The following is a 14,298-nucleotide window of genomic DNA, read 5'->3' on the forward strand; positions in this document are numbered from 1 at the left end:
CCATTGAGTCTAGGCTCATTTTTATTTTCCTATGAAATGTGGAGGATAGGAACCAATCCTATATAGGAATAGGAATCCATTCCTATGAACCAAAGGACTCTAAAGGAAAAAATCCTATCCTCTAGAATTTCTATGAAATTCCTAAGGAGGCCTCAGATTGGGACCGGCTTGGCAACATGATGGACCCGGTGACTGTAGCAGCTCGCCGCCTTGCACTGTCGACTCTAGGCCAATCTATCGGCCACTTGGTGTTTTTGTCTCTTTTATTTATTTTATTACAGTATGAATTTGATAGCTGCTTTATCTATAAAGCGGTTTTGAGAGAGACAAACTGTTTTTTCTTTCTTTTGGTCTAAAGGTTCTACAGTACCGCCTCCATGTCCAAACCCAACCCAAGCCGGGCGTCTCCTCCACCGGCTCCGGTCACCCACCAGTCTACTCTGGTGGCTCGGCTCCGGTCTCCGGTCGCCGGTGGGCCACGTTGTCCACCACCTCTACTGCATCGCCGCAAATCCAACCCGCAGCGATTAACGAGAGGGAGGGAATCAATCCCCATTGGAACTGGAGGCGTTCCAAATCGGGCGGGCTTCTCCGCCATGTCAACGTGACTCATCCCCCCACTATTCCACGCGGAGCCGGCGAAAAAGAAAGCAGCAAAACGAAATTATTCGCCCCTTTCCATTCCACGCCCTTTATGGTCGGCCGGGGATCCCACCCCCCTCAGCCGCCACACCCGCGCCGGCCTCCCATTCATCCGCCCCGCCCACCACGCCGCGACGCGGAGCAGCAGCAGCAGGAGGAGATCTCGGGAGGAGGCGGCGCGCGAGATCCGGCGCCGGAGCGGCGGCTGTCTGTCTGATTGATTGAGTGATCGGTCGATTGGTTGGCTCGACGATGGTGCGGGAGACCGGGTACTACGACGTGCTCGGGGTCAGCCCGGCGGCCACCGAGGCCGACATCAAGAAGGCCTACTACGTCAAGGTCGTGCCACTGCCACGCCCTGCCGCGCGCGCTTTCCTGTCCCGCTCCGTCTCATTCCGGTTTGCTGGTGTCGTTGTTGTTGTTGCAGGCGAGGCAGGTCCACCCCGACAAGAACCGCAATGACCCCCTCGCGGCCGAGAAGTTCCAGGCAAGTGCTCCCTCTCCCATGCCGCTGTTTGCTTCCCCACTGCCAATAACTTCTCTTGTGACCGTGAGACATCAGCATCATCTAAATTCTGCTGTAACTATCGCCAACAGTGCTGCCAGCGACTGATCAGGCAGTTAGCTATTCAAGTGTCAGAACTGATGTAAATTAGTGGTAGATAAAAGGGGGATCATGCGTCTTCATTAGGCGCCCTGCAAGCCTTTCAGGGATTTAGTCAGCTTTTACATGGATGATGAATGCTAATGGTGGTAGCGACATCGATAGTTCTTTCCTCCTGCCTTGCTGGTAGGAATCATAATTGTATTACAGTGCTTCACTTGGAAAAGTCCTTCGGTCACCATAGTTGCTGCCCCTGTTACTAGCTCAGGGACAGGAAGGGGCATACCAAAGCAGCTATTGCATCAGGTGATAACGGGCATCGATGTTGATTGCTGGAATAACAAACTGATGCTGCAACTGTTTTTTTTTTTTTTGCCCTGATGTTGAAAGTCATCTTACAGTCCATGGAACTCAACTACAAACTCGTGAATTACCAAGAACATTTGTATTTCCATGTCTAACGACGAGTAGTTTTTTTTTTGCTGCAGTAGTGCTACTTTGCAGTGCATCTTGTCACTTCAAAACACTATCTGGCTTTGTAAGACAGGAAGATGTGATTTGCAGAGTTATCCTTTTATTTAGTGTGTTTACCAAAGCTACCGTAATTGCAGGAACTGGGGGAGGCATACCAAGTACTTAGTGACCCTGCACAGCGTAAAGCATATGACTCAGATGGGAAATCTGGTATTTCAACGTAAGTGTGACCCACAAATACTTACTGTGAACTTGTTGGAATAATTTCGAAGAATTAGGGTGTTCTTGGGAGATGTATTAGCTTAGTTGACTACCAAATTGTTCCGTTGTTTCCTAGATATAGGTTTAACAATGTAATTGGTGGTTTCGTCTCATATGCTGCAGAAACTGGTGAGATGATTTCCTTCTTACTAGTTTCCTGCCATCATTATACAGGGAAGCAATGATTGATCCAGCAGCAATTTTTGCAATGTTATTCGGTAGTGAGATTTTTGAGGATTACATTGGTCAACTGGCGATGGCATCCATGGCTTCGCTTGATATTTTTGGTGAAGATCCACAGATTGGTGCAAGGAAGTTACAAGAGAAAATGCGAGTATGTCCTTGTTAACAGAATAGTTTATGTGCTTTCTTGATTTTGAGATTCAGAAATATTCCTTCGAAGATTAGGATCTTTTTGTAGCTTCCAACTGTATATTGTACAAACAAGCCATAGTACATGCTAAAATTCTAGCACAATTCCTCTGCTACACTAAAGGCCACAATGCCTCTGGGAAAGCCTTCAAACCCAAGAACATAATGAAAGTTGAATGTTAGGATGTATATTATGTCACCTCTTGGTGTTCCTGTTTGCCCGTTCGTTACGCTTCTCATTTTAGTACAGCCGTGTCATTTTCAATGTTATACACATTTTTGTACTTCAACCCCTGGCCCATCTCTATATATGTAAGGTAAACTAGTGAAACTCAAACATTGCATGATACACTTTTCTTTCAGTATGACATTCCTCATGCAGAAGATCAGTCTTTACGCTTTTCAGTCTCTGCATAGGTCTGTTTAGTCTTTGCTGTAGCAATTAGATGAAATTAGGGGCTGATGGCTTAATTGTTAGATTGCAAAAGCATGCTTTGTGACGTTATATTGTATTGAATAAAAAAAGAGATGTTAGCTAACATGTGTCTTTTTTTTCAGTGCTGTAATTGTGTAAAGTACTAAGCGGTACCATACTCTTCATATTGTCGTATATTTAAGGCTCTTAACAACTACTGCAGGCTGTACAAAAGGAAAGGGAGGAGAAACTTGCAGAGAAACTGAAGAATAGATTGCACATTTATGTTCAAGGAAACAAAAAGGAATTTATCCAGGTTGCTGAGGCTGAGGTGGCTAGACTTTCTGATGCAGGTGACAAACTTTTTCCTCACTTGCTAACTACTCTGTCTATTTTTCCTTTAAACTTTGTAATTGCCTCTTGCTGCCTTTTCTGCTTTTATTCCTTCCCAGTAGCTCTGGAAATGTATGGCCACTTTTTCCTTGTGTATTCCTCAACATAAATCAAACTTTGAGACTTCACTTTTCAATGTTATTTTCTGATTTTGCATGTCCTGCAGCATATGGGATTGATATGCTGAGTACTATCGGTTACATGTATTCAAGACAAGCTGCCAAGGAGCTTGGAAAGAAAGCTATCCTTTTGGGGGTTCCTTTTATAGCTGAATGGTTTAGGAACAAAGGTCATTTTATTAAATCCCAAGTGACAGCTGCAACAGGTAAAACTTACTTTATTATTTAGTTTCTTGAATAGCAGTTTTGATTTCGATATTTGCAATGTTGGTGCTAGCAATATATATTTATATTTTGGCTTGAAATTTGTTTTGTTTCTGTAGGTGCAATAGCTCTTATGCAGTTGCAGGAAGATTTAAAAAAACATCTCAGTTCGGAATGTAATTACACTGATGAGCAACTTGAAGCTTACATGCAAAGTCATAAAAAGGTTATGGTGGATTCCTTATGGAAGCTTAACGTTGCTGATATAGAGGCAACTCTGTCACGTGTCTGTCAAATGGTTCGTCTTCATGTTGGCACTATCCTTGCTGCTCTGTTTTTGTAATCTTACTCATTATCATAAGTTGTAACATTCTACCAATACCAGGTTCTTCAAGAGAGCAATGTCAAGAGAGAGGAACTAAGAGCTCGAGCTAAAGGATTGAAAACTTTAGGCAAAATATTCCAGGTATCATTCTTTGTATATCCAGTCATTCACTTGTGTGCTCTGATATGTAAGTTGTTTGGTGTGAACTAAGTTTGGTTATTTCGACATAGCGTGTTAAGCTCAATAGTGAAGGAGAAGCAGCAACAATGAAGCATACGATAAATAATTTGGATGATAATGTTGGCACCTCTCCGGATTCATCACCAAAATCTCCAAGGGTGCAGCCGTTCGATGCAAACCCACCATATTCTCAGGTGCCTACCATCTTCTGAGATCATTGTTGTGACATGTGTAGCATATTAAAATGCAAGTTTATATACATGGCTGATTTCTGAATTATCATTAGATACAAAAATCAAAATTAGATTCCAAAAATGGACTTTGTCATGATTTATTGAGTTCAAGCTGTATCGAGCTTTAGTTAACCCAATTTTTTGTTACATGCAAACACGATTTATTACTACCATCACACTAGATCAGATGACAGATTGACAGGTACGGTGAGCTTTCCAAATGATCTTAGCTATCTGCTCTAGACCCATCACCAACAGGCCAACACTTAACTGCCAAATAAGATTTATCTTTTATCCATTACCTAACCGACAAAACTTTTGACAGACGCCAAAAGAAATTAAAAAAAAATTGATGTTAATTCACATATCAGCAAACTCACTATCACTGCTTGTTCCATTGGTTGTACCCCCACACTGACACACACAGCTCTCTTTATCAACTCACAGTAGAAATGCTTATATATGCTTCCATAAAACAGAAGGCTCAGAAATGTTATTCTTCTTTTTGTCCAGAGCCCATATGTGGAGGCCCCTCAGTTCGGCGGCACACATAGTCCGTTCAACTTCCCGATGCCCACCGCTCCGCCTGGTGCGCAGAGGAATCCTGTCCCATGACCCATCCAGGGCCACCAACTTTTTTTTCCGTGGGTCATCTTTTTTGTACAATATTATTGCTTGTGTTAGTAGATGATCACATGGCGTTCATTTGTGCCACTAGTATAGTAGAGCGAAGAAGCAGCTGGGTATTATCAATTTGCTTTCTTCGGATGTATAATCGATCGATTAAAATGATCCATACGTCGACGGGATCCCCGTGTTGTGTACAGGCGTGTCGCGCTGCTTCTGACGGGTTGTCGAGGCAGCGACCGGTCGGCATTGTTGTATACATAAACTATATCACATCACATGTATTTTTCCCTTGTGTGTATGGGTGCATAATTGTTTTAATATATGGCCCATTTGTGCAAAACTGTTGTGGATCATCTCCTGTTATCTGAAAGTGTTCGCTCTCACGAGTCCATATTATGTATCCGAATTGTCTGTGTGTGTGTGTAAAGTACAGTATAAGCACTGACTGCATTGTACAATTTTCTACTACGAACTTGTGTGGTCTGCACTCTGCTTGGTTGTGGTGGTCTGTACAATTTTCTACCCGGGCATGGGTGCTAGATGGTTGTGGTGGAGCCAGCACTCTGCTTGGCACAAGGAGACGCGACTGCTGTTCATCGCCGCCCTTCTGTGAAGTTGTCGGTTCGTCCGCAAACCGCAATGGTGTCGGTGCTGGAGAGCAGATCACACCAGCTGAGCTGATGCGGTCGTCTCCAGATGCCCGTACATGGAGTTCTGTCAGCGCCCTGGCAAGCCGGCGCCATCGCTTTTCTGCCCGTGCTGTCCGACGGTGCAAACCGCCGGCGGGGTCACTGAAGATCAATGTGGACGGGCTTCTTTTTCTACGCCTCCGGTGAGCGGGAGGGTGCGGTGGGGGTTTTGCGCCGGGGACAGCAACGGCGAAGTCTGCGGCGTCAGGCTGAAGCGGGGGCGCGTGTGGAGGCGCTCCAGCTACTCAGTTTAGCTTCTGAAGTACTCATCGTTTAGTTTCACGGATTATTATTATACTACAAAGTCAAGTACGGTAACGCACGACTCGCCCACCGGCTCTGTGATTCATGTGGTGGCCAACGACATCGCTGTGCCATGTGCAGTGCCAGCTGTGCAAGCACCTGTCCAGTTGGTACCAGTACGCACAAGACGGAAAGCAGATGGTGTGGCACCGTTGACAAACACGAAGCACGAGTCAAACATGTAGAAAGGGTCAACTGGGAAGCAACGGGTGTTCATATTTGAAGTCATGTTTGGGAAAATTCATCCGAAAGTCCAAACAAACTGATAAAGGAGAGCGGACCGGCAATATATTTCAACAGTTACAGACAAGTTTTTGTAATTTTGGCGAGACAAATTCAAGCGTGTAAAGTGGATTTTGTCTTAACGAATCCTGTCATTCCATCTAGAAAAACAACAGCATGCATCTTCAAGTTGATCACACTGACGTGACTGGCCTTTTTTCCTTTTCCTTTTCGTCGGCGACGTCGGCCGTTGTTGACCTCATCAGCTAGGTCTGGGTGGTAGCAGCAGCGCACAACGATGTGCGCTACTCCCTCCTGCTACCCTATCCGCGGCGGCAAGCAAAGAAACGTATCGCCTGCGCTGCGTAACACAGTCTCTGTCAGCTCGGCCGTGCCGTCAACGGGCCATTTTACTAACCTTAAACGTGCCCTCCTCGTCAAACAGTCAGGCAATAACCTAATGGCCGCCGGCGCGTCAAGCTAAAGCTTGACCAGCACAGCACAGGCGCTTGTAATACACCACTTAATCTTCCGCCGCCGCCGCCGCGCTCCCCGGAAGCGAACACCACCCCACCACCGCGCGCAACCGCTGCCTATTTCTACTTCTTCCCGCACGGACCACCACCAAGCTCCACACCACGAGCAACCTCGCCCGGCCGCAGTTGACCGTCACAGCTCAGGCGATAAGAGCAGGCTGACCATGTTGGCGAGGCTCATGGCGCGGCTCCGCGGCGGCGAGCACGGCGGGCGCCGCGCCTGCTACGGCATCGCGGCGACATGCGCGTGGCTGCTTCTTCTGCGTGCTCGCCGTCGCCCTCCGCAGCGTCTGGAAGGCCTTCGCGTTCGCCAGCCTCGCGCTGGCGGCCTTCGGCGCCGTCGACCACTTCGCGCCCGACATCTGGTGCGCCGGTGCGCCAGGCGACGGCGAAGGCGCGCCGGAGCGAGACCAGTCCACGGCGCCGGCTTCGGCTCGACGGTTCGGGCTTGGGCGTGCCGCGATCGACGCCCTGCCCACGTTCGCGTACGGCGCCGACGGTGGCGACGTCGACGTGGACCTTGAGTCGGGGGGCGACACCGCGTGCTCGGTGTGCCTGGAGGACCTGCGGGCCGGCGAGACGGTGCGGCGGCTCCCGGCGTGCAGGCACGTGTTCCACGTGGAGTGCATCGACATGTGGCTGCACTCGCGCCGTAGCTGCCCTCTCTGCCGGTGCGACCTCTCGCCGCCGCGGAAGGTTGTTACCAAAGCGCCGGCGGTGGAGAGTGGAACGCCTGCTGATGACGCTTTGCCTGCGGTGGTCGCGGCGACGGTAGCAGAGACGGAGCCGCCGGCTGATGATCATGATGCTTCGCCGCCGGTGGTGACAACAGAGACGAAACCACCTGCTGGTGCTTTGCCGACGGTGTAGATCCTCTGTTTAAGAATTTTTTTAGGCTAGAAAATGACTTTTTTTTATGCACGTCACCCATACACACAGTAGGATCGTCGCTCTTTCGTGTTGTAAATCTTGTGCATTCCTCTGTATTCCGCCTGTATATACATGCTAAGACTTGACACTACAGAAATTAAACAGATCTTGTTAATTGACAATACGATGTAGGAATAGTTCTCTAAAAAATATTTTCAACACTACATAATATTTTCTTCTAATTATGTCCCTCTAAAAAAAATCCTTTAGAGATTTGTGCTAGGCTGGGGGGGTGGAGGGTGGGGGTGGGATGGAACGTATCTGGTGCACCAAGGCAATTGATGCTACCAATGCACCGGACCCCGTTGCACATTAAAAAAATTCAAACAAATCCAGAAAAAATTTAGTGCATCGATACAACATCAATGTATCTTCTCACAAAAATTCAAATCAAAAATCAAAACAATGGTCAAGATACAAAAATGACAAATTTGACGTCCATGTACTAATGGGCCAAAACTGAAGTCTAACTTGTGTTATGTACTATTCAGTGTCAAATTTGTTATTTTTGTATCTTGAGCAATGTTTTGAATATTGATCTAAATTTTATGACAACATACATTCATATCGTGTCAATGCACTAATTTTTTTCCGGAATTTTTCGAACATTTTTTTAATGTGCAACGGACGATCGGTGTACCGGTAGCACCAATTGCCTTGGTGGTGGGGGGGGGGGGATAGCCCCCTCAGCTATACACATAGCTCCACCCCTATGCATCCGAGTACAAATACGAAATGCTGATTAAATTGGGATGGTAAAATGTGCAAGTGCTTAGGAAGATGAACACACTTCAAAATAAGAAAAATAATAATTCCAAAAGTGGTGTTAGGTCAAAGAAAAAATGAAGAAAATCAGAAACAACACATATCAAGTTCTTTTCGAAGAAGGAAAGAATTGTGGGAGTGATGTTATCAAAGAAGAATTTACAAAAAATAAAAAAAATAGTAATAAAATCCAATTTATGAAATAAAGGGAATCTAGAAGTGGTGTTTCCTCAAAGAAGAAATAAGAAAACAGAAAAATATAACCAATGAAGAATTTAGAAGAGATAAACAAACAAAAAAACATAGAATAAATATTTCTTTCTAACAAATAATAAGCTATGAGAGTTGTTTAACCCTACAAGGCACCTCAAGGTAATATTCAAGAAAGACTCAAGCGTCTAAGCTTGGGGATGCCTCGGTAGGCATCCCACCTTTCTTCATGAACAACTATCGGTTAGTCTTGGTTGAGTCTAACTTTTTGTCTGTTCACATGATGTGTGCTATTCTTGGACTGCCCTTTTTTTATTCCTGTTGGCTGTTTAAATAGAATACTTAGATCTTTTGATTTGGAGAGAGTCCTCATATATCTACTTAATCGTTTGAGTACTCATTGATCTTCACTTATATCTCTTGGAGTACTTTGTCATTCACTTTTGCGCTTCACCTAGTAAATTGTTGAATGAATTGAATATCATAAATTTGAAATTATATATGCTTCGTATGCTTGTCCCAAAGGGGAGTAATGACTTCACATATAAGAAGTATTAGTGGTAAAATGTATTGAAAGTTAACAAACACATCATCGGTCATTTGAACAATTCATGAAAGAACATCGTATCGCGTGAGTAATCGCCATGCCGTGTTGTTGGCTCTTGTAAAACTCTATTCTCTTCTTATTTAATAAATGAGGCAAATGTTATGCCTCTATTTAAAAAAAAGGAAACAAAATTACAAAGTTGGTGTCGCCAACACACGAACACTTGCTCTCTCAATCGTCTACATCAACAAATCATCCCCGCGGCCAATCGGTCACCAATTTCTTCTTCACACCCCAAAATTGTGTTGGGCATGCATTGAAACACCCTTCCATTTTTATGAATCTACCCGGGATATCGAGAGTGCAACTCACGATGTTACCAAGGGGCTGTTTGGTTAGTTTCCATGTCCGCCCTGCCAAATCCTAGGCGCTGTTGGCACGCCAAAATATTGGCGAGGGATTCAGCCGCCCGCGTTTCTGCCAACGATTTGGCGCAAGAGCAACGGGAGGGAGCTGAGGTGGGCCGGCGCACCAAAATTTTGGAGGCGATCCAAGCGGCCAGCCGAAGCCTGGTCAACGACCAATGTTTTGGCTGGGCAGCTCAAGGCTCCAAACCAAACAGCCTCCAAAAGCATACCTACCATTCCGGGACGTGAAAAAAAAGGTGACCGGTCGATCGATTCATGACACCCACAAAAAGGGCATTCCTCTTCACACTTGCCTCCTTAATGTAAAAGAACATCACTTGTCAAAATGCTCTTTCCTAGGACCGGCCAAACAAGCACTTTGATCCTCAAAAGGCAGCTTCACATTCCAAACACTTTATTCCTAAAATGATGGGTATTCCTATCGGCTTGCTTCACTAACTTGATTTGGTCACCCATTTATATGCAACACGGTCAAATATAGTTACGTTGCTAAAAGAGAAATGCAATTAGTCAAATGTTGACATGTTTAGGGCTGGATTGTTGGGTCGCTTAGTTGGTAAGCAGTATATTGTACGCATGTTTTCTCCAGCGAAATTGCCTCATCCGTGCGTGCCGCGTCACTGGCCGGTGGGGCCGTTATTTCGGGCCATAGAATGCCACATTCACATGTAATTTTCGGTGAAATCGCCTCATCCGTGCGTGATGTGCCACTGGCCGGTGGGGCCGAAACTTCGGGCCTGGCGCGCGTGTCGCCGCGAGTGTTCATCACCGGTGGGGCCGAAACTTCGGGCCTGGCGCGCGTGTCGCCGCGAGTGTTCCGCAGGAGGGCCCGCGCACCCATATTAACCCGAGCCGGGGCGCCAGGTTGACCCGGCAAACTCTCTCCCCCCAGGGCTCGCCGAAGTCCACCACCAACCCCTCCCCCCTCGACCGCCTCCGCGCCGGCCGCCGAGATGGAGACCCCGCCGCCGCCGCCGCGCTGGCCGCCGGGCTTCCGCTTCAGCCCCACCGACGAGGAGCTCGTCCTCTTCTTCCTCAAGCGCCGGGTCGCCGCCGGCCGCCCCTCCCCCTACATCGCCGACGTCGACGTCTACAAGTCCCCCCCACCCCGGTACGTCCCCCGCCCCTTCGCCACTCTCCCGCCGATCCATCTCCCTCCACCCGCCCCTCCTGACCTCGATTCGCTGATGGTGGAGCAGAGCGGTCGGCGCTGCGGACGGGGGACAAGCAGTGGTTCTTCTGCAGCCGACTGGACCGCAAGTACCCCAACGGCTCGCGCGCCAGCCGCACCACCGCCGACGGCTACTGGAAGGCCACGGGCAAGGACCGTTCCATCTGCAACGCCGGCCGCGCCGTCGGGAACAAGAAGACCCTCGTCTACCACCACGGCCGCGCCCCCCGCGGGGAGCGCACCGACTGGGTCATGCACGAGTACACCATCCTCGCCGACGCGCTCCCGCCGCCCGCGCGGGGCCGCGAGTCCTACGCCCTCTACAAGCTCTTCGAGAAGAGCGGGGTCGGCCCCAAGAACGGCGAGCAGTACGGCGCGCCCTTCCGGGAGGAGGACTGGCTGGACGACGACGACGACTGTGAGCTCCCCGCTGATCCCATCCCTATCGCCGTCAGTCTACCTACTAGAACTGTGACAGTGGTCGAGCAGATTGGGGATGTCTTGACAGTGGACGACCAGATTGGGGATGTTTTGACAGTTGTCGACCAGATTGGGGGTGTGGCAGTGGACAAGCAGATTGGGGTTATGACAGTGGACGACCAGATTGGGGATCTTGAGGTGTTCCTGTTGCAAAATGGAGATGATCAGGGAAACAGTGAACCACAGTCGGATTTCTCGACACCGGTTTCTTCACAGGCTCCACTTCAGCATGGCCACCCTCAAGGTCGGCCCAGTGATGACGGTAACACATCTGAGGTTGCAGATGCTACAACCAGCAGCCGTGGTATGGTAATGGCAGAGAATACGTGCACTGAACTCCCTTTTGGGGATCTTGAGGGGCTACTGATGGAAATATCGGATGATCAACGGGCCACTGAATCGTTCCAAGAATTCTCAGAATTCGTTCCCCAACTGCAGCTTCAGCATGATGATCATGAGCATGAGGCTTGGCCCAATGCCAACATGGAGGAGATTAGTGTTGCAGATTATACCACTAGTAATGGCGTTGTGGACGCTTCAGGATGTACTGTCACCGAGCTTCCCTATGAGGATATTGAAGGGCTTCTGTTGCAATTAGAGAATGACCAGGGAAATGTCCAACCGCTGGCAGATTTCTCCACACCAGTTCCTCGTCATGAGTTCCATCAGGTGTGTTTTGTTCTCTATAGTCTATATTCTATACTACTCATCCTTTAAATGATTGGAAAATCTGGAATGCTCGGCATCTTGTGTACTTGTGTAACTGCTAGTAATTCTTCTGCATTTGCCATAATTGCTAATTACTTCTGCCTTCATCCTCACACATTTACAAAACTTGGAAGACACAAAAAATGATTTTTTGGGTCTGATTAGTATTTGAGAATATGCTATATCCCTAGAAGACATCAGAGGCAGAATTTGAATGATCATATAACACTATTAAATTTCTAGTAACATGCATAAACTGTTATATCAGTGTTCAAGAAAGCGTTTTTAAGCGACGCTTAAGCACTGAGCAAAACGATTTGCTTTGGCCCTAAGCTGTAGATTAAGTGTTTTTTTTAATATTTGGCTGTTTTTGAACTACTTCTGCTTCCGCAATAATGGCAATATGCCATTTATCTTATTATTGGGATCTGTTCGGGAACTACAGATTCTGGCCACATGATCTCTATTAGGCTATGTCTATTTGAACTGAACTGCATTTTAGTTATTATTTTGCTTGCTGTGTGAACCTGATATGTGTTTGCTATGCTGTGAACTGCATTTTTTATGCTAATTCAATTAGCTATGTGCTATGTTTCCTATTTTCCTTTGCATATTATTCAAAAGCAGTCAAATTCTTACCTATTAAAAAAAACGCCCACGCGCCCATTGCTCTAAGCTGTGGCCTTCCGTTCCGCTTATGCTTTCCGCTTTTTTGAACATTGTATTATATATCTGTTGTCCAGTTTATGAATCTTAAGTTACATTGGCTTACATAGGTTGGCTCTGGAGATTTCCATGGATGTCACGGTGCTACATTCAGCTCTGTAGATCCTTCTTCTGCAGTGCAAGAAAACAGAGATCTTGATCCACGATCAGATCCCAGTAATCAAATTACACAGTCTGCTCTCACCAACATGCCATTGAATTGGGAAACAGATTGCACTGAAGAAACAAGTGCGATGCGATCTGTGTCTGGGTTGGCCAGTTATGACGGCCAGGATGCTGATGAGGAGTTCCTTGAAATCAACGATTTCTTGGATCCAGAAGATGTAGGACAACAGAGTATGAATTGTACTGCAACCGAGCACTTGATTTCTTCATCCAATGGGATGTTTGACAGTTTGGAGTTTGCCGACGCTTCCATGTTTCTACCTGGCTCATTTGACACAGCTGGAGTGGCGACTGAAAATCAGTTTGGTTATCTTGGTGATAGTGGATCCCAGAACCAGGGATTGCAGTATACATCTGAATCGTGGACGCACAACCAGGTTGCTCTGAATGTGCGGAACCACATGAATCATAATCATGTTGTCTTCTCACATGCATCAGGTGATTAATGACTTCATTTTGTTTTGCAAGCTTTTTATTGAATGATCACCTATAAATTCCCTCAGATATTATAGCTTAAGTCAAATGTCTGAAGTTGCTGCTTCTGAACATTTCAGGCACTGCGAATTTCCACACAGTGAATGAGCAACCACATAACCTGAGTCCAGCGGATTCACAGTCATGGTTCAATTCAGCTGTATCAGCCCTGCTGGATGCTGTACCTGCCAATCCAGCTCTGGCGGCTGAAAACAATGTTCTCAACAGAACACTCCAACGCATTTCTAGCTTTAGGTCAGAACAAGCTCCAAAGGAAGAAGCAAGCGCCCCAGTTATCCAGGTCAGAAGAAGGGGCGCAGGGCTGATCTCGGTCTCGCTACTGGTTTTGCTTGCCGCCATCCTGTGGACCTTTGCTGCTGGCACCGGGTACGCAATCAAGTTCTGCAAGGGGTTATGGAAGTCCTCCTCTACATGACAAGATGATGCACAAAGTTTGCTAGACTTACCCTAGCGGCTGATCCTCATCATTACCCTTCAGCTGTTAGTTATTGTTTTGCTATCATTCCCATTGGAGAAAGGCGAAGAGGTAGAAACATTTCCAAAGAAGTGTGCTTTGAGGTGTTAGTTATCAGGTCATGCAGGAGACTCGGAAAACCGAAAAAAAAGAAAAAAAATAACTGATGGTAATATATATAACTACTACCACTTAGATATTGCCCTCGTGTGGGTGTGAGACATCGTATGCCGGATGTAATTAAACCACGAAGAGGGATGCGACTTATGTGCATAGTATTAATATTATAGAATTATTATGATTTTGCTCAAAATTCATGATAATGTGTGCCTGGTTAGTGCTTGCCTCTCTTTTGCCCCCTTGTTTGATGAGAAGGATGTGCCCTCGATGCATATATCTCATTTTGCCACCGTAAATTTTTATAGTTAGACCTGAAATTCATTGTTGAGCCATATTTCATTGAAATTAGACATGCAACCACGATGCTTGATTATGAGGACCCATACCCATTCTTCTACACGTACCATTATTGTGAAAATCAAAGACTGCAACTTGTGCTATGAAAATGTAGCTGAAGCCTGAAGGATGAAGGATGACACCGAAAACTGAACAGATAA

At 46.7% G+C, this 14,298-nt stretch overlaps 3 protein-coding genes across 3 annotated transcripts; all 3 read left to right on the forward strand.

Annotated features, from left to right (window-relative positions):
* The first annotated feature begins 378 nt into the window (after window positions 1–378).
* LOC125509868 (chaperone protein dnaJ 10-like) lies at window positions 379–5,192 on the forward strand. The gene is made up of 10 exons (XM_048674894.1): window positions 379–981; window positions 1,070–1,129; window positions 1,858–1,940; window positions 2,156–2,315; window positions 2,992–3,121; window positions 3,328–3,486; window positions 3,604–3,782; window positions 3,870–3,950; window positions 4,040–4,183; window positions 4,736–5,192. The coding sequence occupies exons 1-10, from the start codon at window positions 895–897 to the stop codon at window positions 4,835–4,837; spliced, it is 1,185 nt and encodes a 394-aa protein (XP_048530851.1). The 5' UTR covers window positions 379–894; the 3' UTR covers window positions 4,838–5,192.
* Window positions 5,193–6,764: 1,572 nt separating this feature from the next.
* LOC125507148 (E3 ubiquitin-protein ligase ATL6-like) lies at window positions 6,765–7,611 on the forward strand (the record flags this gene model as incomplete). The annotated part of the gene is made up of 1 exon (XM_048671826.1): window positions 6,765–7,611. A coding segment is annotated over one exon (708 nt), but the record flags the coding sequence as incomplete, so codon positions are not given.
* A 2,733-nt stretch (window positions 7,612–10,344) lies between these two features.
* LOC125509873 lies at window positions 10,345–14,024 on the forward strand. The gene is made up of 4 exons (XM_048674899.1): window positions 10,345–10,604; window positions 10,682–11,802; window positions 12,618–13,170; window positions 13,287–14,024. The coding sequence occupies exons 1-4, from the start codon at window positions 10,436–10,438 to the stop codon at window positions 13,640–13,642; spliced, it is 2,199 nt and encodes a 732-aa protein (XP_048530856.1). The 5' UTR covers window positions 10,345–10,435; the 3' UTR covers window positions 13,643–14,024.
* Window positions 14,025–14,298: the final 274 nt, after the last annotated feature.

The sequence above is a fragment of the Triticum urartu genome, chromosome 5 (assembly GCF_003073215.2).
Source record: "Triticum urartu cultivar G1812 chromosome 5, Tu2.1, whole genome shotgun sequence".
NCBI lineage: Eukaryota > Viridiplantae > Streptophyta > Magnoliopsida > Poales > Poaceae > Triticum > Triticum urartu.

Bases quoted from the DNA above. Each gene is read 5' to 3' on its own strand.
- LOC125509868 (XM_048674894.1), top strand. From the start codon at position 895: ATGGTGCGGGAGACCGGGTACTACGACGTGCTCGGGGTCAGCCCGGCG. The intron at 2,316-2,991 runs GTATGTCCTTGT...CAACTACTGCAG, and splicing joins AGTTACAAGAGAAAATGCGA to GCTGTACAAAAGGAAAGGGA. The intron at 3,122-3,327 runs GTGACAAACTTT...CATGTCCTGCAG, and splicing joins GGCTAGACTTTCTGATGCAG to CATATGGGATTGATATGCTG.
- LOC125509873 (XM_048674899.1), top strand. From the start codon at position 10,436: ATGGAGACCCCGCCGCCGCCGCCGCGCTGGCCGCCGGGCTTCCGCTTC. The intron at 11,803-12,617 runs GTGTGTTTTGTT...TGGCTTACATAG, and splicing joins CTCGTCATGAGTTCCATCAG to GTTGGCTCTGGAGATTTCCA. The intron at 13,171-13,286 runs GTGATTAATGAC...TGAACATTTCAG, and splicing joins TGTCTTCTCACATGCATCAG to GCACTGCGAATTTCCACACA.